General features: G+C 35.4%; 1 protein-coding gene across 5 annotated transcripts in view; it reads right to left on the bottom strand.

Moving 5' to 3' along the window:
- Pclo (piccolo presynaptic cytomatrix protein) overlaps positions 1-26,599 on the bottom strand; it is a 371,116-nt gene extending 344,517 nt beyond the window's left edge. For 3 of the 5 annotated variants that reach the window (XM_074064870.1, XM_074064869.1, XM_074064871.1), the window contains exons 1-3: positions 26,068-26,599; positions 18,737-20,261; positions 2,108-3,517 (exon numbers count right to left, since the gene is read on the bottom strand). In XM_074064870.1, coding sequence (XP_073920971.1) covers positions 2,108-3,517; positions 18,737-20,261; positions 26,068-26,303 — 3,171 coding nt within the window. In that variant the 5' untranslated portion in view covers positions 26,304-26,599. The remainder of the gene's footprint in view (positions 1-2,107; positions 3,518-18,736; positions 20,262-26,067) is intronic. The other 2 variants (XM_074064867.1, XM_074064868.1) reach the window with 1 other exon arrangement.
- Positions 26,600-27,240: the final 641 nt, after the last annotated feature.

The following is a 27,240-nucleotide window of genomic DNA, read 5'->3' as shown; positions in this document are numbered from 1 at the left end:
ACAACAATAAATGGTGAGGATGCAGGGAGAAAGGAACCCTCATATGCTGTTGGTGAAAATGCAAACTAGACAACCACTGTGGAAATCAGTATGGAAGTTTCTCAAGAAACTGAAAATAGAACTACTATATGATCCTGATATACCACTCTTGGGCATATATCTGAAGGAATTCAAGTCAACATACAATAGAAGTACATGCACACTTACATTTATAACAGCATTATTTATAACAGCCAAGCTCTAGAATCAGTCTAGGTGCCAAACAACTGATGATTGGATAAAGAAAAGTGGTACATATCTACAGTGGAGTACTATTCAGCAATAAAGAAGAATAAAATTCTGTTATGTGCAGGAAAATATATGGAACTGAAGGTCATATGCTAAGAGAACTAGACCAAGCTCAGAATGACAGACATTGCATATTTTACTCATATGTGAAATCTAAAACAAAAAATTAATAAAAACAGGCTTGCGAAAGGGGGACTACTTGGGAGGGGACCAATGGAATGGGATGGGGGTAAAGGGAAAGGAGAGGGTGACAATGGATGAATATGATAAAAGCATATTATACATATACATATATATATATGTTCATATAAAGCAGCATAATGAAAACCACTAAAAACTGTTGAAAAGGAAGGGGGAGGAAGGAGGTAAGTCAATAAAGAGTAGTACAGGTAAGATGAGACTGGCCAAGCCCATTATATACATGCTTGTAAATATCACAATGATATTCAACAATTAATTTATGCTAATATTTTTTAAAAATAAAATAAATGCAATTGTATTGGAAGAAAACAAAATTGTCTTCATCATGAATACGCAACCAAAGCTGGCTTTCTAAAAATATGAAAGAAATGTAAGGTTTTCTATTTGTTTTACTTTTCTATTGAATCCAAATCCTGAAGGTAATAATTATAGTTGTTATCATACATGAAGTGCTGAGAGAAATCAAAATGTATCCACCTTTAAAATGCATTAGCTAACATTATTCATCCCAGCTGAAGAGAAAAACTCTGCCTAAGCCTTTAGTGATAATGCATTCAAACAATGCTAACTAACTAGGTCAAAGCAACCTAATGGGTTTTTTTAAATGAAAAATTAAAAATTTCTATGGGTTGTTCCTAAAGCAAATTATTTAATGCACAAACACCACCATAATCAATCAAACTTTAAAGCTTCTATTATATAAACTGCTAAAATCTATTTAATTTTTCCATTCCAATGAATTACAAAATCAAGGCCAGAGGAGTGAAATGGTCCTTAATTATTCTGCAGTTGTACAAAAGCAATGTCAATTGTTTTAAATTAATTTTCAAATGTTTATTAAAACATTGTTGGAATCAGTTAACCCCTGAGATTCCTATCATTCAAATATTATAATAGTCCTAATATCTATAGATTTGTTCATTTGTAACTATAATATTAGGTAGAAAGTCTCATCTGCTTTTTGGTCTTTTACATTGTAGAGAAATCATTCTTGATAGCCTAAAAATATCTTCACTTAGTCACAGAAATTTATATATATTCTCCCCTTCCATAGTTTCCAGTAAGGTGTACTGTTTTATTAATACCAGATAATGTCTCAAATAGACTTATAAAAAGCCTAGACATAATATATATGAGCCACTAGTTTTATTGGCAACATTACTAATTTGCACAAAATTCTTAGCAGTTTTTGTAAAATAATGATTTCATATGGCTAGGGATTTTGCAACCAATTAAACTTTCAAAAAAATATCTTAAAGAGACTAGAAGGATTAAAGAAAATGGGAACAGCATATGATTACAAGTCTAATTTGGAGTTTCCACATGAAAGCCAAACAGTCCTCCTAAGGGACAGCTCTTTAACTCATGATGGATTGGGATCACTTTAATTTATGGGCTTATTCCATCTTCTTATTTATGGTGCATTAACCCTTAGAGTCAAAGAACGTGAACTCTTAGTAAGAGTTTGATACTGCATGGAATGATTGCAACTTCTAAGCTATCAATATTGATTTGTGATCTTTAGATGAAATGCATTTTTTTACTCAGATATTTGGCCCTCAAAATATCTCAGAAAAAACAATATAACACATGCATATGCAATATATGTATTGCTTACCTCCGTCAAGTGTGGTGTAGGGTTAAATCCACAGAGATTACATACTTGATTCTTGCATTCAGTGCAAGTATTAAAGTTAGGAGGATCCTGAGAACCTATGTTGAGCTCAGTTTTGCAGAGTGGACAGGCTGATTTTGGTTTGGTGATTTTCTCGGGTTTCTGGGGAGGGACAGCCTTCTGAGACTCCAAGTCTGGAGGTTTGCTATCCTTAACAGGTGGGGGCTTTTTGTCTGTTTCTGTTCTTTTCACCATTGGAACTTCTTCAGCTTTGGACTCTAACTTTTCAGCTACAGGAGCTTTTGTTTCTCTTTTCACAGGTATAACTTTTGCAGATGGTGGTGGGGCCTGACCTGTAGACTTGGGTGGCCCCTGAGAAGTAGGAGGCTGTGAAGGGGAAGGGGCTGGTTTTATTGAGGCTGCTGGCCCACCTTGTGAATGAGGTCCAGGCTGGCCTGCTGTGGAAATTAAGTTTGATGCCTGGCTAAAGATTGATGCTCCAAAGCCAAAGAGTTTCCCAGTCACAGTTTCTTGAGGAGTTGTGGGCTGTGATTTAGGAGCATCAGTAATACTTCCCAGATTCAGACTGAAACGCCTCGACTGCTCCTGAGGCTTTGGGGGCTGTTGAGGTGCAGGGGTGGTTTGGCCAGTGGTAGGTCGTGGGCCAGATGGTATGGGTGACCCTTTTGGCACTGGCTTGGCCTCTGGTTTAGGACTTGTTTTGGTTTGTGCTTTCTTAGGTTCCTCCTTCTTTTGAACTTGGTCAACTTCTTTTTGATCTTTGCTCTCTGAACTAGGCCCACGGAATGAAACAATTTTTGAATCTGATGCAGGTCGTGGCATGGCTTTAGAATCCATTGGGATGACTTTTTCTCCTGTTGGTGGAAAACTCTGTGAGGATTTGGCAGCATCTGTTTTTACAGGAGAGGCTGGTTTCTTTTGGGCCTCTGGCAGTACTTGAGAGCTTAGACTATCAGGTTTTCTTGCTGCTGATGATGAAGAGTCAAGGTCTGTGGGTGACTTTTCCATCTGGAGCTGCTTTGGTTTATCATCTTCAGTGGAGGCCTTGGCTTGCTCAGATGGGGGCACAGAAGGCTCTTTGGGAGGGGCTGGCTTGGATGACGCCTCTGCCACAGGAGGCTGTTTGGCCATAACTGGGGCAGGACCATGAAGGGTTGGTTGTTTCACTAGTGGTGGTGGCTTTTTAGACTCAGGTACCTTTGTGATATCCTGCTTGGATGCAGAGTCTTTCTTTGGGGAAGCCTGCTGCGGCTGTGGGGATGACTGGCTGGAGGCCGTTGCAGGAGAAAGAGGTGCAGTCTTCGGTTTGGGTTGTGGTGATGATGGAACCGGAGCCAGTTCATCTCCCAGGGCTCTTTGCATCTGACAGTTTAAACAGAGCCATTCTTTTATCTAGAAATAATATAAAACCATGGTCACTGACATAATAATAATGTGAAAACAAAAATCTTTCAAAACATGTCTGCTCCCTTTTCAAACTCTCATTATTCAAAGTATAACATATAGACAAACTTACTTTAATTTATATTAAAATATAAAAAGTTTAATTATATGAAAACATAACTAATTAACCTCACCATCAAAGCACACTGTGTTTTTGGGAAAGTGAAAAAGTAAAAATTGACATATAGTTTGAAGTTTCTTCCAATGTTAACTGTGTTATTCCATGCTTATGATTTATACAATTTGATTATTCCCAGAAATAGAAAACTATGTGTAGTAAAAATATGAGTTTTAACTTATTAGATTCCACTAATCATTTCTGATATATTTTCTATATTGATGGTATACAAACAGTTTTAGTTATACAACCTACAGTAGGCTTGTCACATTATGAAAACATTACCAATTTCTTAAATTAGCAGAGCATTACTTTCCTCTCCAAGTTGACATACTCAAATATGTGAAAATCAAATTGTTTTCACAATGCTGAATTAGAAAGGGAATATTCTATCCAAATAAAATAAATAAAATTATAAAGACATTCTCTCCAATTATCATAAATAGCATGATTTAAAACAGGAAATATGATTCCTTTGAAAATTTTATGAATATATTTGAAAGAGTAATGGAAGCAAGCAATACACATATTTGACTGGTAATGTGTGTATGTGTGTGTGTGTGTGTAAGAGGGAGAAGGGGGGAGAGGTGTTTATACACAGTCACAACTGCACTTTTCATATTGCATCTATCGCGAACACATGGCAAATTTGATACCATGTATATTAGAAGATAACTTGAAAGTACATATACTTAATGTTTATCTTTATTTGTAATATTGTTCATGAAGTTTGCTTATTGAAGAATATTTTAAATAGTACCAAAATAATTTACAATTTCAAATTGTACCATGATTTAATCTTCTTCACCCAAAGTAATCAAGATGAAAAGTTTGGCCATGAAGTTCTTTGTGCAGAATGCTATATGGTAAAAAATAAATAAATGGAGCACAGACACCAAAAAATTTCCCCTAGTACAAAATTATGTTAGGTTGCCAAACAACATTTTTCTCAATTATTCTATTCCATAGGCTTACATGATCATCTCATACTTATGCATCCAGACAAGATAAAAAGAAGAAAAATATAACTAAAAACATAATTCTTTACAAGTACAATAGCTATTTTTCTATAAAATATCTATTATGTGAGATGTGTATTCACCTTAACCAGTTTAAATTTCACACTACTATGGTTACTAACTCTCATTATCATTTATTTCTCTTATTCTTTTTAAAAAGTGTCATAGTCAAAGCAGATGCAAATTTAATCAATATTCTTTCCTTTATTCTATAGAGCTCATGCCACTGAATAAAAGAACTCAAAATCCCTGTCATGATGAAAGCTGTGTTATAGTGAAGAGTCAAAAAAGATGCAAGTAATTTAATGCATATTGCAATTTCTGGATATATATGTAATCTCTATATACATATAGATATATATAATTTAATAATATTGTGATAATTCCTTCTTTCTTTACTCCTACTTTCTCTATATTATTTCTCTGAAATTTTTCTTTGGATGCATTTGGCTTTACCAATAAAAAGAATTTCTTTGCAATGTAAACCTTGTAGCTTCATGTACTTCCTGACATTAGGCCCTAACTTGATCTTTGGACAAATGCAAAATTAGAACATCACTGTGACATATCTAATGTATGATGTCCATCAACAATTGGGAACACACTTTATGCTGTTCTTATTTCAACACAGAATGATTTCTTATAGTTTCTAAGTGTAGATAAATATATCTCTACCTAAACAAAGAAGAGTTAGGAAAAGGAAAGTAGAAAACATGCATCACTGGCCCTTTACACAGAGAATTCTCTTCTTTTAACATGTCCTTTTCATGAACAGACTTCTGTGTCTTATCATTTGTGGACTTTATCTTTTAATGACCAAATTTTTTAACTTGATTAAACACATTAAAGATAATTGATTCTTCCTTGTTCTTCGTCACTGATAGATGCTAGAACAAGGTTGAAATCATTGTCTATAGCAGTCACAATATGAAAAGCTTTTTATCCTCTTAGGATTTTTTTTTTTTTAGAAAGCCTCCTTTTTTATTTAACTCTACTGGCAAAATCAATTGGATTTAGAAATTATTTTTTATCTCAGCACTTAACAATCTTATGCTGAAAACATCAGAATTCTCAATTTCCTAATTGACAAAAAAAAAAAAAAACAGAAAGAAGGGAAGGGAAGGGAAGGGAAGGGAAGAAAGGAAAAGGGAAGGAAAAGGAAAAGGCCTCACTGTACACTGGGCAGATGAAAAGTCTACAACTGGCCCCAGCATTAGCATAATTAACATCATGAGCCATCTCCACTTTGCTGTCATTCCTGTCTTTCTCAATAGACTTAGAGAGAGCATGAGCAGTGTGCTGCTGCACTGTCATCCGTGTTACAAATCTGGTCATATTTTTACATTCTCAATTATTCCCCAAGTCGCTCTGCAGTGCTTATTGAAACATAATTCCCCATTAGTATTCTCAAATTTCCAAAGCCACTCTCCTTCATTTTGCCTTATAGTTGTTAGACATTATTTCCATCAAAAGTAATGTGTTTAAAACAAACAGTGGAAGTGACTGATGCTAAACACTTCTGCCTAAACTTCAATACCTCTCCACTATCTATGAAATAAAGTTAATTTTTATGAGAAATTCAAAATATGTAATTTTGTTGGTATTCTCATGCTAGCACTTCCACAACTCTCTTTCCAGCTCTATAGAGCCCCGAAGAATCTAAGGAAAAAATGGCAAAGACTTCCTCACAGTACTTTTTATTGACCCCACAATCTAACCAAACCTATAAGCACAACAAATATTCACAAATATTTTTTGATTTGAATTGCACAGATCATTTACAAAAATTTAAATGTGCTCTTCAAGCTATAGCATTTCCATATTTACTTTGTCAGTCCCTACTGTTTACCCAGTCTGCACGGCAAGCGCCTGTCTTCATTTTCTAGTTGCATACAGCTCTGCTCAGAACCCACTCTGCACCTCTGGCCACAGAAAATATATCACCATTTGATTCAAATTGAAAGGAGTCTCCTAGTTTCCTCATCTGGAGACAATTAGTGCCTTATTTCACTTCCAAAATTAAACCCTTGCCTATAATTCTGAGTAGAGATGCACTTGGTACACTACCACCACTGCCTCTAACACTTGATGCCAATTATACATGATGCCCATGTATATATTACAGTTGCCCTCCTCATGCTGTATGATTGTGTCTTCATTCCACTGTATCTACAAAGGAGAAATCTGGAAGATTTTTTCCTTATCAGTTCCTCCTACTTCCACAAACAATTCATAAACAACTTCCTAGGTCCCCTGTCACAAGTAGTAACCTCCCAATACTACTTTACAACATTCACATCCATTTGACAAATACTGAGAAATGGGACAAATGGTAGCAGAATCACCTACAACTCTATCCATGTGTCTTAGAAGAACTCTTACCTTCAATTTGCAAACATTAAAAGAAAAGAATCTCACTTTATTAAATAGGTATGTCAAGCCTGAATTCTAGATTGTATATGAAAAGCAAGAAAAATAGTCATCTTTTGCTTTCCCCTCCTATAGCCCTACTTACAAAAGGTCCATTAATGAAATTCAAGATATGGAAACACAATTGTTTATTGAGCTACTCTAACTCAATTAGCTCAACGGAAAGGACAAAAGAAAGGAATTATATTATTGTTCATTCATTTGGACAGAAAGGATTTCTGTTCAATCTCAGATCACTGTGTATGTTAATGTAGATCTGAACGAAGTTACTCTAACACACTTCCCTGATTAATGCAATCCTCACGCTTCCTTTTTGTGGAGCATTTGTTATATATCCAAGCTGGGGAAATACACTAGTGTACTTCCACTGACTAAGGCTTTTGCTAGATAATCATAAAGGTCTTATTTAGCTCTTTTAAGAGGCACCCCATACAGTTTAATTGTGAACATCATACACAGAAATTCAATAGTGCCACATTCAAAACCACTGATGACAAAAAATTGTACTATGAATTTTTAGGCATGTGTATTTAATAATAATTCAAGATAACCAACTTGATACATCTAAGTAATGAAATGAATATGTCAATTTGGGGGACCCAGAATGAAAGTATCTTCCTGTTCAGAACTATTATTCGTTTATTTAGTTTCAAAACAGAATGAAAGCATCTCAAAACAGTAACAACAGACTACTTCCACTTCTAACAAACATGAAATCAGCATAAGATATATGATAGAATCTCTGCTCAATTAATTACATAGCAGGTGCACATGAAATAATGGAACATTAAAAGAACAATGGAAAGAATTTACATTTGTTGGATTTTATATTAGGTGTTGAAAAAAAAATTCTTCAATTATGATTTCAATTCTGTCCTTGTACAATACAACCTATTGGGTTCATATTCTTGATTCATCAAAATTAAACTTTTCTGCAAATCATAACATCTAAATGGACCATCTACTTTACCAAGTCAGTATTCTCTCTTACCTGAGCCATGATTTTCAGTCAGTTGTGGACTCCTCTTTAATTTACCTAAATGTAAACCATTCTTTACAAGTCACACTGAATTTTGTCCTTTAAACTTATTTCATCATCAGTTAAGGCAGGCTACTTCTTAACTATTACTACTACACCTAAAAAAATAGCATTTAGAGTCATGTATACAGTGGTTGAAAGTATTTTCAAATTACTTCTTCTTCTCTCATCTTGAGACTTTAAAAAGGACTGACTACTTCTCAGGCTTACTCTTACCTCTATTGCATGCCAAGAATATTTTGGATTTAATTAACCATTCCAAAGCTTTTTTTCCTATTTCTCAACAAATTACCTTGAAGTTCTTATTAAAGTCCTTATATTATTTTGAATTCCAGAGAAACATATAATGAGACAAAGGTCTAAGAAATTCAGACTAAGTTTTCGTAACAGATTATGTGCTTTCTGCTACACAAAGATAGCCTAAACCCCTCCTGACCTCCCTCGCAGAGGTAGTTACTCCCAACAGCCGTGGGCTGCAGGTGGCTCACTGTATTATCATCCTTAGCTATGCATATTAATGCATAATTTATTTTGCTTAAAAAATAGACATTTACATTCCTTACAACTGTGGTAAAATGCTCAGCCACTTGGAGAAACAATTTCATTTAGAACATTCAGAAGCTGGATGACACTTCCTGTATGAAACCATGAGTTTTACAATTTTCTAACTGCATACTTCAGAAATCATAAGCAAATCTTGTGATACAAGAGCTAAATATGCACTCTTTTTCCATAAACCATAATAATGTTCACCAGTTGCTAGCAATAACACTTTTAAATCCTCACAAACAGGATCAAATGACAGAAGCATATTTTAATATGTCAGAGTAGCACAAAACAAGGAAAACTGATAACTTAATAAGGCACAATTCACTCTGGTGGTGTGGCAGGTAGAGCACCTGCCTAGCAAATGTGAGGCTCTGAGTTCAAACCCCAGTACCGTCAAAAAAATAAAAGTACAATTCACAAAACAATTAACAGTAGATGGACATGAAAGTATACCCATATTCTATTACAATTATACAAAAAGAGGAGGATCTCAAATTAGATAAACTGAATTTACATATATTTTACATTAACACTTCTAAACTGTCTTTCATATGGTGAATTCAAACTTTTATGCCTCTATTAACACACGTCAGGCTATCATACAATTTTCAGTTTGCGATTCAATGGCTTGAATTAGTGTGCAATTACTTGAGTAGTTTATTGCATTATTCCCTTATTTTATTTAAAAATGAAAAATGAAAACACAAATTGCATTAGTGAAATGAATCAAAGGTCTTTTAAACTTAACATAGAGACAAATATGAACTCAACACAAATGCCAAAAAGGAACATTTCTTTAAATTGAATCAAATGCTCACTGGAGTTAAGTCAATTACTAGTCCTAAAAAGAAATACAATTTTAAAAATATATGAAATACTTAAAATGTATTAAATCGTGTGTAAAAAGCCAACGTTTCATTATGTAATTTTAAATCTTGGAGCATTTTAGCTCACTGAGAGTGGAACCCCTTATAATTTGTAAATAACTCAAATTTTATATAGCTGTATATGAGAACATTTTTATGAATATATGTAAGAAAGATCAGATTTTTAAAAAAATTATGCTTAATCAGTTTATATTATTCTGCATTTTTTCCCACAAATCCTATCTACATTTTTCATTATCACCTATTTTCTTCTGATTAAATTTTTTAATCCTCCCAATATCAAAAAGGTAAAAACTGCACAGATCAATACATTAAAAGTCTTATAACCAGTCTAATTATAGAATTACTAATCATATTTTCACATGGTAAATCCTTCCACTTGAATTCTTTGTTTTATGTAAATAGATAACTGTTGCTAAGTATACAGCTGAAATTTTTAACTGGTAAATAAATGATATAATTATCATAATTCCATAAAATATTTTACAATTAATAAAATTTCACTGTGCCAAGAGTCCACTTTACAAACTAGATTCCATCTTAAATTGCTAAATTATTAGCTCTCCTTCTACATTCTGAATTCTACTCTTGACAGTAAGCACAGTTAGCACTCTCCTAATCACTGTCATCAAATTGTAGCAGGGTGGCCTGCTCATAGTAGGAGCTCACGTTTTCCTAGAGAACAAAAAGAATGCATCAATGTAAGAGTTGTGGCATCAGTGTATAGGAAGGTACAAAAGTAGTGCTCTTGAATCTCAATTGTTTTTAGACTAAATATTCTGAAAATAAACTGCCAAAAAAGTTAAATTTATTTTCATCATTTAAGGATATGTAATAATACACACACACACACATATATATATACACACACACGCTTCCTGTAGCATAGAAATTTAGGAAATGGTATACTGAATCAAATAACCCAATTAAAGTAAATGTGATTTCTTATAAAAAGATGCTAAATTTTGGGTCATTAGATCAAAACTTCTTATATGTGATCCACTGCTAAGCAATTTTGTGAAAAACATACATAATTTCTTAGTTTCCTGAACTACAAATGAAACTAACAATAATGATACTACTTCTACTTGTATATTAGAATATTACAAAGTTGAATAATAATAATGAATGTGTAACTATAATTTCAATTTTAAAGCAGTCCCACTTTTATGGCCAAATTTGTGTTTTAATTATGAGTACTCTCACATTATAAATAATGAAATTAAATACTCAGAAAAATAAAGAAACCTAACCAAATCACAGCAACAATAAAAAGTTGAGCTAGGATTCATACTCACATTGCCCCAGTATAGAATCCTGCATATTTTCCCACTTTTCCAAAAAGTTACCTATGACTAATATTGAATATTTTAAAATACTTTAGAATAGTGATTTTCTTATTCAGCCTACTCATTTTTAAAGCACAGATACCACCTCATTAAAACAACACTAAATGACAAAATGCATATAAATTGCCTCATAAGCAGTTGGAAATGTACAGTGTTCAAACTGCTGTCTCCCACCTCTGTGACAAAAAAACAATCTCCTTTCTAACTGAAGTAAGAAAAAGGCAAGGAACATGATTTGTAGTGAATTTGTTGCTAAGGAACTAGAGGTATTTTAGGTGAATTTTTAATAATATCAGCAAGAATGCACATGTGTAAATGGCTATCGCTTGATGCCCTATCAATGTATTTGATATTATTTACATAAGGAAAGTTATTGCACCCTCTTATAGATTATTTACACCTTTGTATTCAATCCAATATCTTTGGAACATTTATAAATAATTGTATATATGTTAATTAAGATATGGAATAAGGGAATTAGATATGTTGTTTCAAGAAATTAAACAATAAGCATGTTAACATATGACTATATTAAGCTTACTGATCCAACAAATAATTTTGTTAACTGTGGATATCTGCTTTCACAGAAGAACATCTATCATTATAAAACTATATAGATCATTATGCCAGTTTTAATAATACAACGGGCTTTCTAGATAATATAAAAGTCAGCTTTTCAGAAAGACATGTGAAACATCTTGTCATATAGAAGCTGACTGTAAAAATAAAAAGAGATTAAGCTTATAAGTATAGTATGAAAAATACACACACATACACATAAATATTCAAGGTATGTCCACATCATAACGAAAAAGTTATAAACTGGACTTCATCAAAGATTAGAAGTTAACAAATAGAGTGTCTTTAAACATTTAAGTAATGCAGATATTTTTAATGATTGAGTCCTTCTATTCTTTTATCTTCATTAGAAAACTGTTTTAATAAAGGTAAACTCATTTTATTACATTCAGGATATTTTTGTTTTTAATTGTATGAGTAATAACAGAAATAATCAGAGCACTGCAACAAAATCAGTATGTTTTGTCTTCCTAAGGCTATTGGCTTAGAATTGAGGTACTTCATTTCCCTTTATTGGAGCCATATAAACATGATGCTATTAAAGCACAAACAGCTTTGACAAGTGAAGAATGAATAAAGAAACTAGCCAAACAGCATTATAGACACAAATTGTTTCAGATCTTTACGTTTATGTAGAACCAAAATTCTTCAAATTTCCCCCAAGTAGAACACTGATATATTTTATATATGGAATATCCCCCAAAGATCCATGTGTTAAAATTTAGGTCCTGAGGGCTGCACTACTGGAAAATTGTAGAAACCTGAAGAAGTAGGGCACAGTAGAAGACTTCTGGTCACTGGGGTCATGCCCTTGAAGGGGAAAATAGGACCATAGTCCCTTCTTCTTCCTCCTGATTATTTCTGTCTCCCCATCCCACCCAGGGCAAACCACTACATGTGTCTGCCATGATGTGCTGACTCATCACAGATCCAAAAGCAAGGGGGACAACTGACCATGGACTGAAACCTCCAGAAAATGTGAGGCAAAGTAACCTTTTCCTTTCATAAATTTATAATCTCAAGCATTTATTATAGTAATAAATAGCTGACTAACGCAAATGACAAGGCTAAAGATACAAAAATCAAGAATTAAAATGCTTTAGCCATCCTTTTACATCATATATTTGTTTAACCAATCATTTCATGAATTAGGATATTTAGATTACCCCCAATGTTAATTTTAGTTATAAAATGAATTTAAAGTCAGAAAGTAGCAAAAAAGAAAGAGAAAGAAAGAAACAAAGAACCTTAAAAATAAATGCCTCCTTTACCATTAAGGCTGGCACTCTAGAGTCAATCAGAATGCTTTTAGTTTTCTATTGTTTGCCATTATAACGTCAAACAACACTTTGACTTTGATTTTGATCTATAAATTTAAATTTTATGTTTTTATTGTGTTGAATTAGCTGATTTTTTTTCAAAATCCAACCTTATCTTGTCCCCTATTTTAGGAATCAGAAGAGCTCTGTATGTGGGGATTTCATAAAATGACCATTCCCCAACCTCACATAATCATAGGTAGGAGTGAAGAGGCAGTTTAAGAATTATACATTCCTGGGTGCATTTCTACTCTTTCCTTATCACCCTCACCCCTTGACACTCAGCCTCAGTTAACACTATACCCACCAATCAGACCTTTAGTCACCATTAGAAATTCTGGAATACCAAGGCATCATCAACTCCAAGACTCTTATCTTCCAAATGAGAGAGTGACAGAGTGAAGGAATCTCACTGCCCATCTTAGTTCCTCTCTTGCTATACACTATAACCCTTCTGTATTGCACTTTTCTCCATAAAACTTACAATCATCTGTCATACCATATGTTCACTTAGTTGTGACCCTTGCTAGAATATTCAGTCCATAAGAGAAATACTTTAGCCCATTTTTTTCACTCCTATATCCTCAGCATCTAGAATATGCCTGCAACATAGTAGATGGTAAAATGTCAAATAATTTTGTTGGCTTTTTTTTATGTAGGTAATCTGGGGAAACCCATCACTACATTTTTATACTTGTTGATTCCAGGTTTAGAACCACTCTGAGGATCTCTGGGAAGCTACTTTTACGGTGGTTTTCTCAGCTCAGTTCAGTAAAGTGAACTCTCTACTTTTCTTTCTATCTTCTAGAAATTCCTCAACATACCAACTCATGTTACTGTTGCTTTATCATGCTTTTTAGAGTCAGAACACCTCAAAATTTTTTAAAAAGTGGAACCTTTAGAAAGAGGAGATGAACATACGTGAGTTCAGTCCTTTTTTTTTTTTTTGTATGTGGTACTAGGGTTTGAATCCAGAGCTTTGTGCTTGCTAGGCAGGAGCTCCACTACTTGAACCACACCTTCAGCCCTTTTGCCTGGTTATATTTAAGGAAAGATCTCACTTTTGGGGGGGCCAGCCTAGACCATGACACTCCTATTTTAGACTTCCTGTCATAGCTGGGATAACAGGTGCATGCCACCACACCCAGCTTTTTTCTGTTGAGATGGAAGTCTTCAGTGAACTTTTTTGCCTAGGATTGGTGTTGAGTTATGATCCTCCAAATCCATCTTACCAAGTAGCTAGGATTGCAGGCTTAAGTCACCACACCTGTCTCAGTCCTTTTAAAGAGAAACTATGTGGCAGTTTAGTTTAGAATTTGAGGCAACAAAACACCTCTGTGCTAAAACCAGCAAGCAACTGAAAAAAGAATATGTGCTTTTTTAAAAGCTTCTTTGGTTACTCTGCCAGAGGGAACATCTACCTTGTATGGTTTCTCCTCAGGTTCCATCCACCTAAAAGATGAAGCCATTTTACCCAACTAAACAATATAAAGGCATTTTTGTTTTGTCCTCTTAACACATAAAGGTTTGCATTCAAGTCTACATTGTTTTTCCCTAAACAACAGTCATGGTTTTGTTTTATAAAATACCTAGTTTCAGCCAAAAGACTGATTAATACATGACTAGAAAAACTGAAAATGAAAAACCCTACCTAAATTTACTTTCATCACTACCATTTAGTTCATTATCAACATTCTCAAAATGAGAAGTCATTTTCCTATATTAAAAATTTTCAGAAGAGTTGGGAGAATTATCAAATATTAAGGTCAAACTTTAAAATCTATCCATAAATGTATCTGTCCTAAAGCTGTATACTAAAAGTGATAGAGCAAATCAACAAAAAAATTACAATAAAAATACTTTTGTCACTAACTAGAAAGTAAATGTTCAGTTCCTATGTTCACCAAGTAAATGAACTACTTTGTATAAATAGTTATAGCAACAGCTATAACTTCCTGTCAGCACAAAAAATCCAGACTTGGAGCCAATAGATTCTTAAGGACAGCACTCACCTCAATAGCCTCCAGAAAGGGCAGTTAATTTAAAGGCCATCCTCTCCACATAGATGATTGAGCTGTCTAGTGTTTGTGTGTAGCAGAGTGGGGAAAGGTTGGAAATTTATAATTAAGGGAGAAAATATGTCTCTAGAACTTGTGGGTGATTGTAGCTACCTCTCCAATCCTTTCCCCCTTCCAGAGCTGGTAATCTCATAAATCAGAATAATCACAACTAAATAATCCTAATTCTGATATGACAGGTAACAAAAAAAGTCAGAGAAAATTTTCTAATCTCTCAATACAAGACATAAGTAGTAACAATACGGAATTACTTGTATATAAACATCAAGCTGAAAAACAAATTTATGTAAATTGGAAAGACTGTTTTCATTCTCAATCTGAATATTTGAGTGCAATTTGGAAGATTCAGAAAGATATACTTCTTCATGGATACCTTCAACAGTTTAGAAATTGCATCATCCCCCTTATCTCCAGGAACAGAAGCTTCCAGCCTCTTCCAGCTCTAACTTCCCAACTCTAACTTCCACATAATAAAGAAGTCTAAGAAACTGGTAATGTGGTGATTAAAAATTAGGGAAGATGCCTTTTCAGAGTTCAGAATTAGAACTTTGATTGTATCTTTCCTTATGAGTGAAAATAAAAGTTAAAATGAAAAGCTATTACTAGCATTGTTGATCAAATGGCTTTAGATTGCTACCTCAGAACCGAACAGCTTATGATATTGTAGCTCTATAGGGAACGATGTGCAGGCAAACTTTAAAAGCCAATCTGAGCCAGGCGCCGGTGGTTCATGCCTGCAATCCTAGCTACTCAAGAGGCAGAGATCAGGAGAATTACAGTTCAAAGCCAGCCAGCACAAATAGTTCACAAGACCCTATTTCAAAAAACCCTTCACAAAAATAGGGCTGATGGAGTGACTCAAGGTGGACACCCTGAGTCCAAACCCCAGTACCATAAAATAAATAAAGACAATCTGTTTAAACTATTAAGATTATCTGTGCTACAATATGCTGCAACTTTATAAGCACTTTATGTATTTAAAATACTTTCTCACATAAACATTTAGATACTCCTATGAACAACCCAAGAAGCTTGGCAAAGAACATGTTACTACTGTTATTTTACAAATGGTGTCACAATAACAAACTTTAAAGGACTTGTCCAAGGTCATCCAGTCAGTAAGGTATGCCTTCTTTGACTTAGTGAAGCCCTTTGCCTTCTACCTTACTTACTTCTTTCATGTTCATCCATGACTGTCCAAATTCTGCTATTATGAAAACAACTCCATTCCCCACTTCTGATAGTGATGGCTTCTTCCTTTGACCTCACATTTTATCTTTCTTCCCACATAAGTAAACACATTTGGAATTAGAAGATTTAGTTTGGGTTCTGCTTGCTAACTTACTATCTAGGCAAGCCTAACAACTAAAGTAACCATAGCAACCATTTGAACACCAATTTCCTCATTAGTATAATAGAAAAAATGGAATGCATGCCCCAGCAGTATTTGGAAGTTTAATATTGACAAAAGACATAAGAAATAATTATGTGAAATATAAACACCTATACAAAGCTACTATAGACACACACATACATGGAAGACTCCATATCTATCAAACAGTTGATTCTGTTACCTCACTGAATAGTGCTTCATAACTAGGTAAATTTCTAAAGTGAATGATGAACATATGGCTACAGTAGCAAGGTACATTTCATAAAACAGAATTCTCATCACTCCCTGCCAAATATAAAGGCAAAAATATGATTTCAGCCTATCTCCAACATCATTTTCCATTTCCTCCCCATCACGCCAGCAAACCTAGATTGATTCCCTAAATACATCCTGCATTTTTCTGTCCAGGTCCTGTTCCAAATCTGACCCTCTTTCATGTTCCCTATCTGCTGAAATAGTACTTATATTCGTATACTGAGTTCAAATGCCACTTTCTCCATGAAACTTTCCTTAATCTCACCCACTGGGAATGAGTACTTTCTACTCTGAAGTTCATAATATTTGTTCATATCTCTCATAGCTCCTATCATCTGGACACATATTTCCTTGTGCATACATGAATGCATACATTCATTATCTAATTGGGTATATTTTAATCATGTTAAGATCACTATGTTTTAGTTATATTTATATCCCATTAAACATGTAGCAAAATGACTTCCATAAAGAAGGTATTCAAATATCTGTCTTCTAAATAGTAAGCATACAAATAATATACATAGCTTAAATTTCTAACTGTATGTTTTTGCATTAAAAACTGCCACCCAAACATAACAAATCCAAACATCTGATGCAATTATCATCCATCATTCAAAGTGATTACTTCATATTCCTAAGAAGACAGTCTATTATGGGCAGAAACATACCTTTATCAAAATTTCAAAACTTACATATTAAAAAACTATTTATAATTTGAGTTCCTCCATAATTTCAATGTAGAATGTCCTGAATTAATTCCAAATTTATATGTAAAAAGTGGATTATTACAAATGTTAAAGTATCCAATATGACTTCTGGTTGAAAAACTAAAATATACTTTAGAAAATAAGTAGAGATTAACATATTTTAACTCTACATCTTTTTTCATATTTCATTGTAACTAGTACCCAAATTAACATGAGTTAGTTAATACTATTTTTATTGCTATCATAGCATAGACTTCATGTACAAAAGTACACAAACCTCATTTCTCAGGGATATTTAAATCACACAATCCTTCATTGCCTTCTGTAATTTACTTCTTTGGCTGTCTCCTGACATAATGCATGGGAGTCTACTACAAGCTGTCCTCCAGATGGATTAAATGTGCTTTCTCATCAAGTAGGAACTATTTGATCTCTTTAGAAACAAAAACCCAAAAAGATCCACCTCTCGTATGTTTTCTGAGACCCTAAATCTCTTTATTCTCACTTTACTTATGTTATTATTCCATCTTCACTGCATTATTTCTTAACACTAGAGAATTTCCTATTTTTTCTGCTGCTTTTATTTATTTTTTGTCCCTTCCCTCTAGAATATTCCCAAATCTCTACCTAATAAGATACTACTTTATTTAGGACACTTCAATGCTGAGTTAATATTAACTAACTAGCTGAGAACACTTTTCTGTCTTCAATCTGAGTAAACAACCTTGTTCTCATCTGTGTCCCTATCAGCCCCTTTATTATCTGATGGTTAGGTAGACATACTTAGATAAGCTATATCAACTGCGATCTAAGATGACACCCATCAGTGCTGAACCTGCTCTAATGAGTTCATGTTGTGGACTGCTCTGTGCTGTTATCCATGACTCTCAACTAATGAGAGAAGCATACCCTCACTGAGTATAATAGAAGCACCTACAGAGAAGGGGAATGTACAAATTAAAATTTATATTTAATTTTATATTGAAATTATATTTAGAATTAGAAAAATCTTGTCCACTTTTTTCTTAACACAAACATGATCTTAGTTAAGAGTACCAACATTTGGTAGGTAGGACTATTAATTTAAAAGTTAAAGCAACATCATTTTCTTCTAAATAACAAATAATGTAAACTGTACACGCAAAATGAAATGAGTAAGAGGAATTTAACCACTTTCAATAAGTTCATAATTATTTTACATGCCAAATTATCAGAAACTGTGCTGGTATTTTGGGCTTACTATTGGAGACTTTATGAAAAATTTACAATTGGCACAGAAGAAAAGAATGAAGAGGGGAAGGAAGGGAAGGAGGGAGGTAACATGGGGAAGGACGGGATGGACTAGAAAACACCCTCCTGTCATGTAAGTGATAAACTATGCATCATGCATGGAAAATTATAATATGCTTTAAGAGCATGGACTCTGTGAGTAAATTCACTCACCTCGTTTAAGTGAGGATTGGGATTAAAACCACAGAGGCTACACACAGTGGTTTGACACTCAGTACATGTGTTAAAATTGGCCTTTTCTGGAACGTGTAACAGAAGTTCAGTGGTATTGCAAAGAGGACAGATAGTTTTAGACAGGCCTTGTTCTGGAGTCTGTGCTGCAGATGGAGAAGTTGGTGGTGGTTGCAGAGGTTTCCCAGTTACTATTTGGCTTACTGGTTTTGTAAATTGCTGAGCTGGGTGCTTCGCTGGGCCAGCTTGTTGAGGTGGTGGCTTTGCTGATGTAGGTTGTTGAGCTGGAGGCTTTGCCAAGCCAGCTTGCTGAGGTGGTAGCTTCGCCAGACCAGCTTGTTGAGATGGTGGCTTTGCCAATGTAGGCTGTTGAACTGGAGGCTTTGTTAAGCCAACTTGTTGAGGTGGGGGCTTTGTTGGGACAGGCTGCTGAGTGGAAGGCTTTGCTGGGCCTGGTTGTTGAGCTGGGGTTTTTCCTGGCCCAGGATGCTGAGCCGGGGTCTTTGTTGGCCCAGTTGGCTTAGCTGGAGACTGTGGTCCAGGATGTTGAGCTGGGGGTTTTGTTGTCCCTGCTTGCTGAGCTGGGGACTTTGCTGGCCCTGGCTGCTGAACTGGAGTCTTTCCAAGCCCAGGAGGCTGAGCTACTGACTTTGGCCCAGGCTGCTGAGATGAAGACTTATCTGACCCAGTCTGCTGAGCTGGAGGCTTTGTGGTGCCTGATGGCTGGGTCTGGGGTTTCACTAGCCCTTTTTGCTGGACTGTGGACTTTCCAGGCCCAGGCTGTGGTTTTTCAGATCCAGGCTGCTGGGCTGGAGGTTTTCCAGGACTTGCATGCTGAGTAGATGGTTTGGAAGGGTTTTGCTGCAAGGGTTTAACTGATTCTCCCCTTACTATATCTGACTGCGTAGTAGTCTGGGGCCTGGATGCTTCTCGTTGATGAGGCAATTTTGCCTGATCTATCTGTGGAAGCTGAGCAGGCCCCTGAATTGACTTTACTGTACTAGGAGGTTGTGATTTCATTTTTTCTGGCTGCTGAGAAGATAATGATTTGGGAGAGCCATTCTGCTTAGGGTCCTTAACAGGTACTTGCTGCTTAGAAACTGACTTGGGTGACTGTTGTTGAGATGGAGGTTTTGTAATTCCTTCAGGTTTTCCTTGTTCCTTCTGAACTACCTTTTGTTTCTTGGTAGTTTCTTCCTGGGATGACTCAGAGTCTGATATTAAATCAAAAGGGTTGAATTTATTTACAACAGAAGAGACAGCACTTAAAGGGTTAACATCTGAGAGGAAACCAGGCATCATACTAGACTTGTGCTCTTCCTTTAAATCAGTTCTAGACTTTGATTCTTTCAAGCTAATAGTAGAAGGACTCCTTCCAGGCAATTTCTGCTCTGACCTGAAAGTGTCTGTAGTTCTACTTTTACTGAGACCAGGCTGAACTGGACGCCCAGGGTCTGGTGGTTTTCCTGGTTGCTTTGGAGGATGACTACTATCCAACTCTTGTTTCCTAGAAGAGAAAAAGAAAAAGTGAATATAGTGGAAGTAACTTCAAAGTATATTACAGACAACTACTGTTTGCTTAGTCTCAAAATTGTGAATGCATAAGCATAAATGGGAACAATTTTTATAGCATCCTATAAGTGATCATAAAACCTTTAATACTTTTGTTATTTTTATGCATGGGAAGAAATTTTCAAAAATGAAGTGAAGAAAAGAAAAAATGATATGATGAAAAATTTAAATATTTAAAATTACTTACATGAATATGCTTAACAGAATACCTAAAACCTAATTAAATATATGTTTAAATTAAAACCTCAATAAGTGAATGCTATGTTATAATATAGTGCTTGTGTGGTCACCAGCATAACTTTTTTTTATTAAAAGATTTGATCAACAAAATTTTTCTAAATACTAGTAGCATCAAGGAATAAAATTATTCCTGCTGAAATATACAGGTTTGTTGGGATTTCTCTCTACCTGATTTTGAGAATTTATATTAGTTACATAAAGTACACAATGTGACATTAGGGGGTGTTACATGATAGTTTTAGGCATGCCAAAAGCATTATCTATTCAATTTTGCTCTATTTCGTCTAGAAAGGAATATCCATTAAATATTATCCTTATTAAACTTTATAGAATAAGGATTTCTACTTTCATTACTTAAACATTCTTGAGAAACAAACCCCTCTTTCTTATACAAAACATTATCTTTTTTTTCTAATAGCTAATTCTTAATCTGAAATTTCTATGCAAAGTAACAACAGATGCTTAAAGCATCTTGAGATGTAGCCTAGTATCCAAACAGTGACAGGCCAATTGTGGACTCATTTTTGAAAAGTATTGTTACTTTCCTCAGATGAAGAAAATACATAGCTCTTGGCTCAATGTTTTCCATATCATTTGTTATTACCATTGATAGAAAATTACTAATCTTATTTATTATTAATGACATAAAGAAATAACAAATAACTAAGACTTCTTTGAATTCATAACAGATATACAAGATAAAAATTTGTAAATAGCTTTAGAAATATAGTTGATTTTAAAGGACTGTGGTTAAATAATTAAAATAGGTGTTTCTTATCATATATGACATATATATATGTCATAGTAAGTACACTAACTTTTTAAATAAGCCATTTTTACCAATAAAGTTGCAACAGTCCACATTATATCAATGAAGGAGTCAGATTAAGTATTTTGCTTGAAACATATATGTATTTTTTAATTTTGGAAAAGGTATGTTTCTCTTTAAAAGAAACAAGGGTAAAGAAACAGTGATTGAATAGCAGCACCTAAAATAAGAGAATTTCACAATAAAGTTGCACAGTTTTTAATTAAATTTATCAAAATTCACCTGTAAAGGGGCCAGACCCTTTTCTACCATTTAATATTATAAATTAAGTTTTTCAGGACTTTCCAAATGATATAGAAATTTGAGTACATATCAAGAACTAAGACATAGTAAAAAGTAAGCACAGAAGCACTAATTATAAATAGCAGAGACTAAGAAAGAAAATAATTCATAAGTAGTAACGTGCACATGACGTGATTTTCTGATTAAACAATGAACATACAGGGCTGGGTGTAGCTCACCAGTAGAGATTTTGCCTATAGTGGTGCAAGATCCTGGGTTAGGTCTCCAGCACCACCAGGGGAAGGGAAGCGAGGAATAAAGAGATTTCTAAGTTGGGATAATTCACTCTAGGAAAATGTTTACAAAAGTGAGCTTTTCATCATGTCTCTAAAACCTTCACTTACACAGGGAACTAAAATTATGTCCCTAGTTAACTCTGACAGTTACATGATTTTTAGAATACATTGCTACATATTTCAATTTGAGTAAAAAATTTTGAAAGTATCTTATGGACTTCCTATGGGCTCCCTTCCATATGAAGGCAGAAAAGCCACAGTAAACACCTGAAATAGATTATCTTCAAAGAGTATAAATTTAGACATTATTCTAGAAATGTTCTATATTCAATTATTATAAGGTACCACTCCCTTGAAGATACTACTTTAGAGATGTGACTATCTTAGAAGTGATTATTTAGGCATTTTATTGAATCGGTTATTTGTGCAGGATCATGGAAATCTATTTTTAAAACAGAATACAAACAAATCTATTCTTAATTTTATGAAATTGTTCTTTCATGAAAATACTATTAAATGTATTTTAATTACTGCCTTTATGGTAATGTTTTTTCACTTAATCCAAAATGTACAAAACTTCATAAAGTTCCAAATGAACTTCATGAATATGTTAAGTTGTACCATAATGGAGACTCTCCCTGTCAAAAAAGACCTATACAAACCACAAAAACTGTGCCATGATTTAAACTTACTTTAATTGCTATGATTGTGTAAATAAAGTAAAACACATAGCTCTAAGGGTGAGAAATAGAAAATCACTAAGAGAAGATGTCAACTTAATACAAAAATATAAAGGTGCCTTAGTTAATTGCAGTTTTCTGGTGGATTTTATTTGGAATAACAGTCATCTTGATAAAAGGAAAAGCAACTAAAATGCAGTATGTGACTAATACACTGGACTGCTAGAGAGAAAATATTTTTCACTCAGCTTTTCATCACTAGTCCAAACCTGGCAACTAGGAGATAAGCATTAAAGTCTGATGAATTAATAAATGAGTGGGTGGCTCACAATGATCAATGAATGAACAAAACAGGTTTTTTAGTACTCTAAACTAATGTTTGTTTCTTGACTTCTTTTCACTTCAAGTTCTCTTACAGGCCTTCTAAGATATAAGTGGATACATTACATGTTCATCTTAGAACCCTGACTTGTCCTGTTGCCCCAGGGGAAAAAAATATAGTGAAGGGAGCTATTCTGAAGGGGATGTCCAAAGGAGCACTAAAGGAAATAATCAATTTGGCCAGAATTCTTATAAAATGTTCCATTAGAAGAGTTTCCCAGTAAGCCCTTCTCATATGACACATCTTTAACTATACACGGAATGAATAGGAGAAGTAATAAAATTACACCTCCCTGGTCTAAAATGAATCAATAATCCAGGAGGATTTCATTTGTAACTTGTCTTCTACTCCTAACTACTTAATGTTTAACACTCCCCGCCTTTTCATTTTACTATTGTCATCCACAGATTTGAATTTGTCTTTCATAAGTTAGTAGAAAAACTACTTCAGATAAAATGAAGTAAATATATACGTGAATATAGGATGAAAAGCAGCTGTAGTGATAAAATATTTAAAAAATATAATGTAACCATCAATGACAATTTGACAATGCTGAATCACATAAAATTCTATAGTTTTAGAAATATAAGCAAATTTAGCAATGCCTATGCATTTTTATACTGGAGAGCATGCTGGGACTTAAGAGAGATAAAAGACTAATTCACAGTCATTTAAAACTAGTTAACCAGAAAAATCTGCAATCTGACTTCTATTCAGAGTGCATAAAAATAAATACATCAAAATAACTCATAACAATGTATAAGTCAATGCACAACTTGTTAGTAACCATTACTGACAGTCATTTATTGTGTTATTGAAATTAACACTCTGTATTTGTAGGGTTCCTTTAATTTAAAACTGTGTCTCTGTCAATTTTTAATTGATCCTCATAATGACTCTTTAAAATAGGTACGGCAGGTATTATTAGCCTTATTTAGAGGCAAGAAACCTGAGACACATATTGGTTTATAAGTGCATATTAATTTGCTATGAGTCAGTTAAAAATCAATGAGATAAGAACCTAGGTCTTGTGGCTGTCAATCAGTGTTTCTTAAAAATAAAAAAATAAATCTCTCCAAGTCCAAGTAACAACTTTTAAACACTTAAAACCTCAACTAATTTGGATATACTTTCTTACATTATATATATGCATATATATGAATTAACATGATTTGAAAAATCTAAATGAGAGACCACGTGTTTCTCTGGTTATCATTATGGGGATAACTTTCCAAAAGTTATGTATCTTTCATAGATATCTTTCAGTAAAATACAAGTGTGTTGCAAAAATCAGAATTAATATTTGAGTATTTGTAGGAAATCTTAACCAAGAACTGTTTAGGCCACAGAAAACCTACTAATAACAATTTCATCACAACCAAATAATGAACACAGACCTTTAAAAGTGTGCTGTCTGATACAAATGTTGTATACCACAACAGTTGTATAAACTGAAATAATATTTTTCAGCCACCATCTGAACAAAAGAAAAGATAGAAATCTAAAAGTCAGAGATTACATTTGTCTTGGTATTTGTAAGCAGGATGCTAAACCTGTTGCATGTTCCTCTTTGGAAAAATTATAGCTCTGGCATACATTTCTAAAAAGCTGAGGAAGAACTATACCTTGTCATTATCCTATAAAAATCCAGTACACTAACATCAATCCTTTTTCCAAATCAGGTTTTCATCAAGTAGAGCAAAACAGTTCATGCTGTAAAATCTACTATTGAAAGTAATGCATAAAAGGGCTTTACATTAAAGAAACAATCCAATATATTACTAATTTGAAGAAATGCAAAACACTTAACATAATGAGGCTAATTTTCACAAATGGTGGCAAAAATTCCCCTCTCAAGAGAATACGGCATTTAATCTGACACGTTTTCACCATTTAAAATGTTATGTGCAAATACTGTCAGTACCTATAAAATTTTAATTTCTCCTATATTAAATTCAATATTATACTGGACAAAATTATGTACTTGTATTTACATGTTAGTGACTAAGTAAAAAATGTTTTTATTGTACCAAGTACAGGACTCTATTCTTATATATCCAAGTCTTTCACATTTTTAATACCTCTAATGAAAATTGAAGATTTCCCTTCAGTATTCACAAAGGAATGGTTCAGGACCATGGAGAGAGACTTGTTCTCAGCAAAGAGCACAAAGTTAAATGGTTTGTTTACAAAAATAAAGGCAAGGAAGGCGTAATGATTATACCCTCTTAGTACTCTAATTAGAAAACAACTAATTTATTGGGGTGAAGGAAAATGGAAAGTTGGAGAGGAAATGAATAAGTTAATGTTACAGATTAGCTCTTATAATTGCCTGTGCAAGTTGTCATTTATCTGTTCTATTTTTAAGTGTGTACTGAACGTTAATTTTAAGATGATACAAATTCACATGTTCTTCCATAAACTGAAAGTTACTTTGCATAAAAAAGAGCAGTGGTTTTTAAAAAATAGCATATGCTAATTCAGAAATTCATGTACAGCACCTGCTCTGCTGTGACCAAACCATCTGTTTAATGTCACAACATATTTTAGGGTCTCTCACTGAGTATAAAAGGTATATTCATTCTCTGTCTTTTACCTAAACAGCTCCTGCTCTCTGGGGGTAGGGTGGAATCACCTCCTGGAGAGATCAAAGGAATCGCAACAGGAATATTTAGACATCAATAAAAGAGAAAAATACTCCAGAATGCTATGGAGGTTAAAACAGAAACAGGTAAACACCCAACCCAGCTCTATCCATCCCCTAACACGTCTGTGCTGTATCCATGGAAGACCTCCAGATTAGTAAAACACTGGAGGGCGTTTCTCCACGCCATCCTTGAGGGACAAGGTTCCGAAAGGCCAAAATTAACAACCTAAAATCATAGTTCCAAGAATGCAACCCCTTGACTATCCCACCAGAAACTCTACACTGCATCGTTTTCACCCCGCCCATCCAAAGGCTCCAGATCTCTTTATCGCCGCCCATTAGGGATCCGGGAATCCACGGAGGCGACATATATGCGCCGCCGTGCCCGCAGTATGTGCACGGAGCCGAACATATATGCCGGACATACGCGTCATGCGGTGCGTGCCTGTGCATGGAGGGCGACTCCGCGGTGGCAGAGGGGACGCTTCCCTGGGGCAGCCCCTGCGCCCTTGACATGACAGCGGCGATCTGTCTCCTCTCCTCTTCGCTCAGCTGGCTCAGGTTCGCCTCCATGCCCGCCGGGATCACGGAGGGCAAGGGGCTCCCCGCCCCGCCCGCCCCAGCTCCGGCCGCCAGCCCTTCGGGGAGCCCTTCCCCTTCCAAGCTCGCCTCGTTGCCCATGGCTCTGGGAGGCTCCGGGCCGCCGCACGCCCGCCTTGTGCCGCGTCCGGGTGGAGAAGCCGGCGGCCAGAGCAGCGACGGGAGCCGGGTCCACCCGGGGCGTTCGGGCGGCCGAGTCCCCGGCGCCGCCGCCCCGAACGCCAACGGGGATCAGTCCCGTCCGCAGGTGACGCCCGCGGCGGCCGGCGTCTCCTCCATGTTGGACAGCGCCAGGCAAAGCTTTGCAGAAGACACCTCCCTCCCGGACGCCGCCTCAGAGCCCCACGCCGCGGAGCAGCGATCTGAGCCGAGCAGCCGGGCGCCGTCAGTCCCGCCCACCGCGCCCGTCCCGCCCCGCCTCGCCCCGCCCCCTCCCGCCCGCGTGGTCGCACTGCGCCTGCGCGCCATGGAACAGGTGATGTTGCGACCACGCCCACCCTACCCTGCGTCCCCCTCGTCGTTCACCACTCGCGGCACTGATTTAAAGGAGCCCAGCCACAGCGCCTCGGAAAGCTAGCGCGGACGGTGGGCGTTTCTCTCAGGCATGTTTCAGGATGCCTCAATCTGAGTTTTAGCGGACTAGATAGGAGGGGGAATGGCGAAGGAGGATAGGAGAGTAGGTGGCTGTCCATCTTTGGCTCCTGGGATTTGTAGTTCCTTTTCTTAGGGGAGGATTTTAAAACATCCTAGGAGAGGATTCAGGTAACTGAGCATGAAGAAGAAAGACCCCTTATGCCTTTGAGATAGATATGCCAAAAGGAGCTAAGAATAGCCCTTGTCATTTAGAACTTTCCCAGAACAATTAGATTAAAACTATTTAAAAGGACACATTAGTCAGCAGGTAAGGTTTTTTGAATACTTCATAGCTTGTGTTGTTCCCTAAAGGGACTACACAAAAGTAAAGGATTGTGAGCATTTGTGCATCAGGGGAACTAAGTAAAAGCCAGATTGTAAAATA

The sequence above is a fragment of the Castor canadensis genome, chromosome 2 (genome assembly GCF_047511655.1).
Source record: "Castor canadensis chromosome 2, mCasCan1.hap1v2, whole genome shotgun sequence".
In the NCBI taxonomy this organism is placed as follows: Eukaryota; Metazoa; Chordata; class Mammalia; order Rodentia; family Castoridae; genus Castor; species Castor canadensis.
This window is presented reverse-complemented; position numbering and strand designations above follow the sequence as displayed.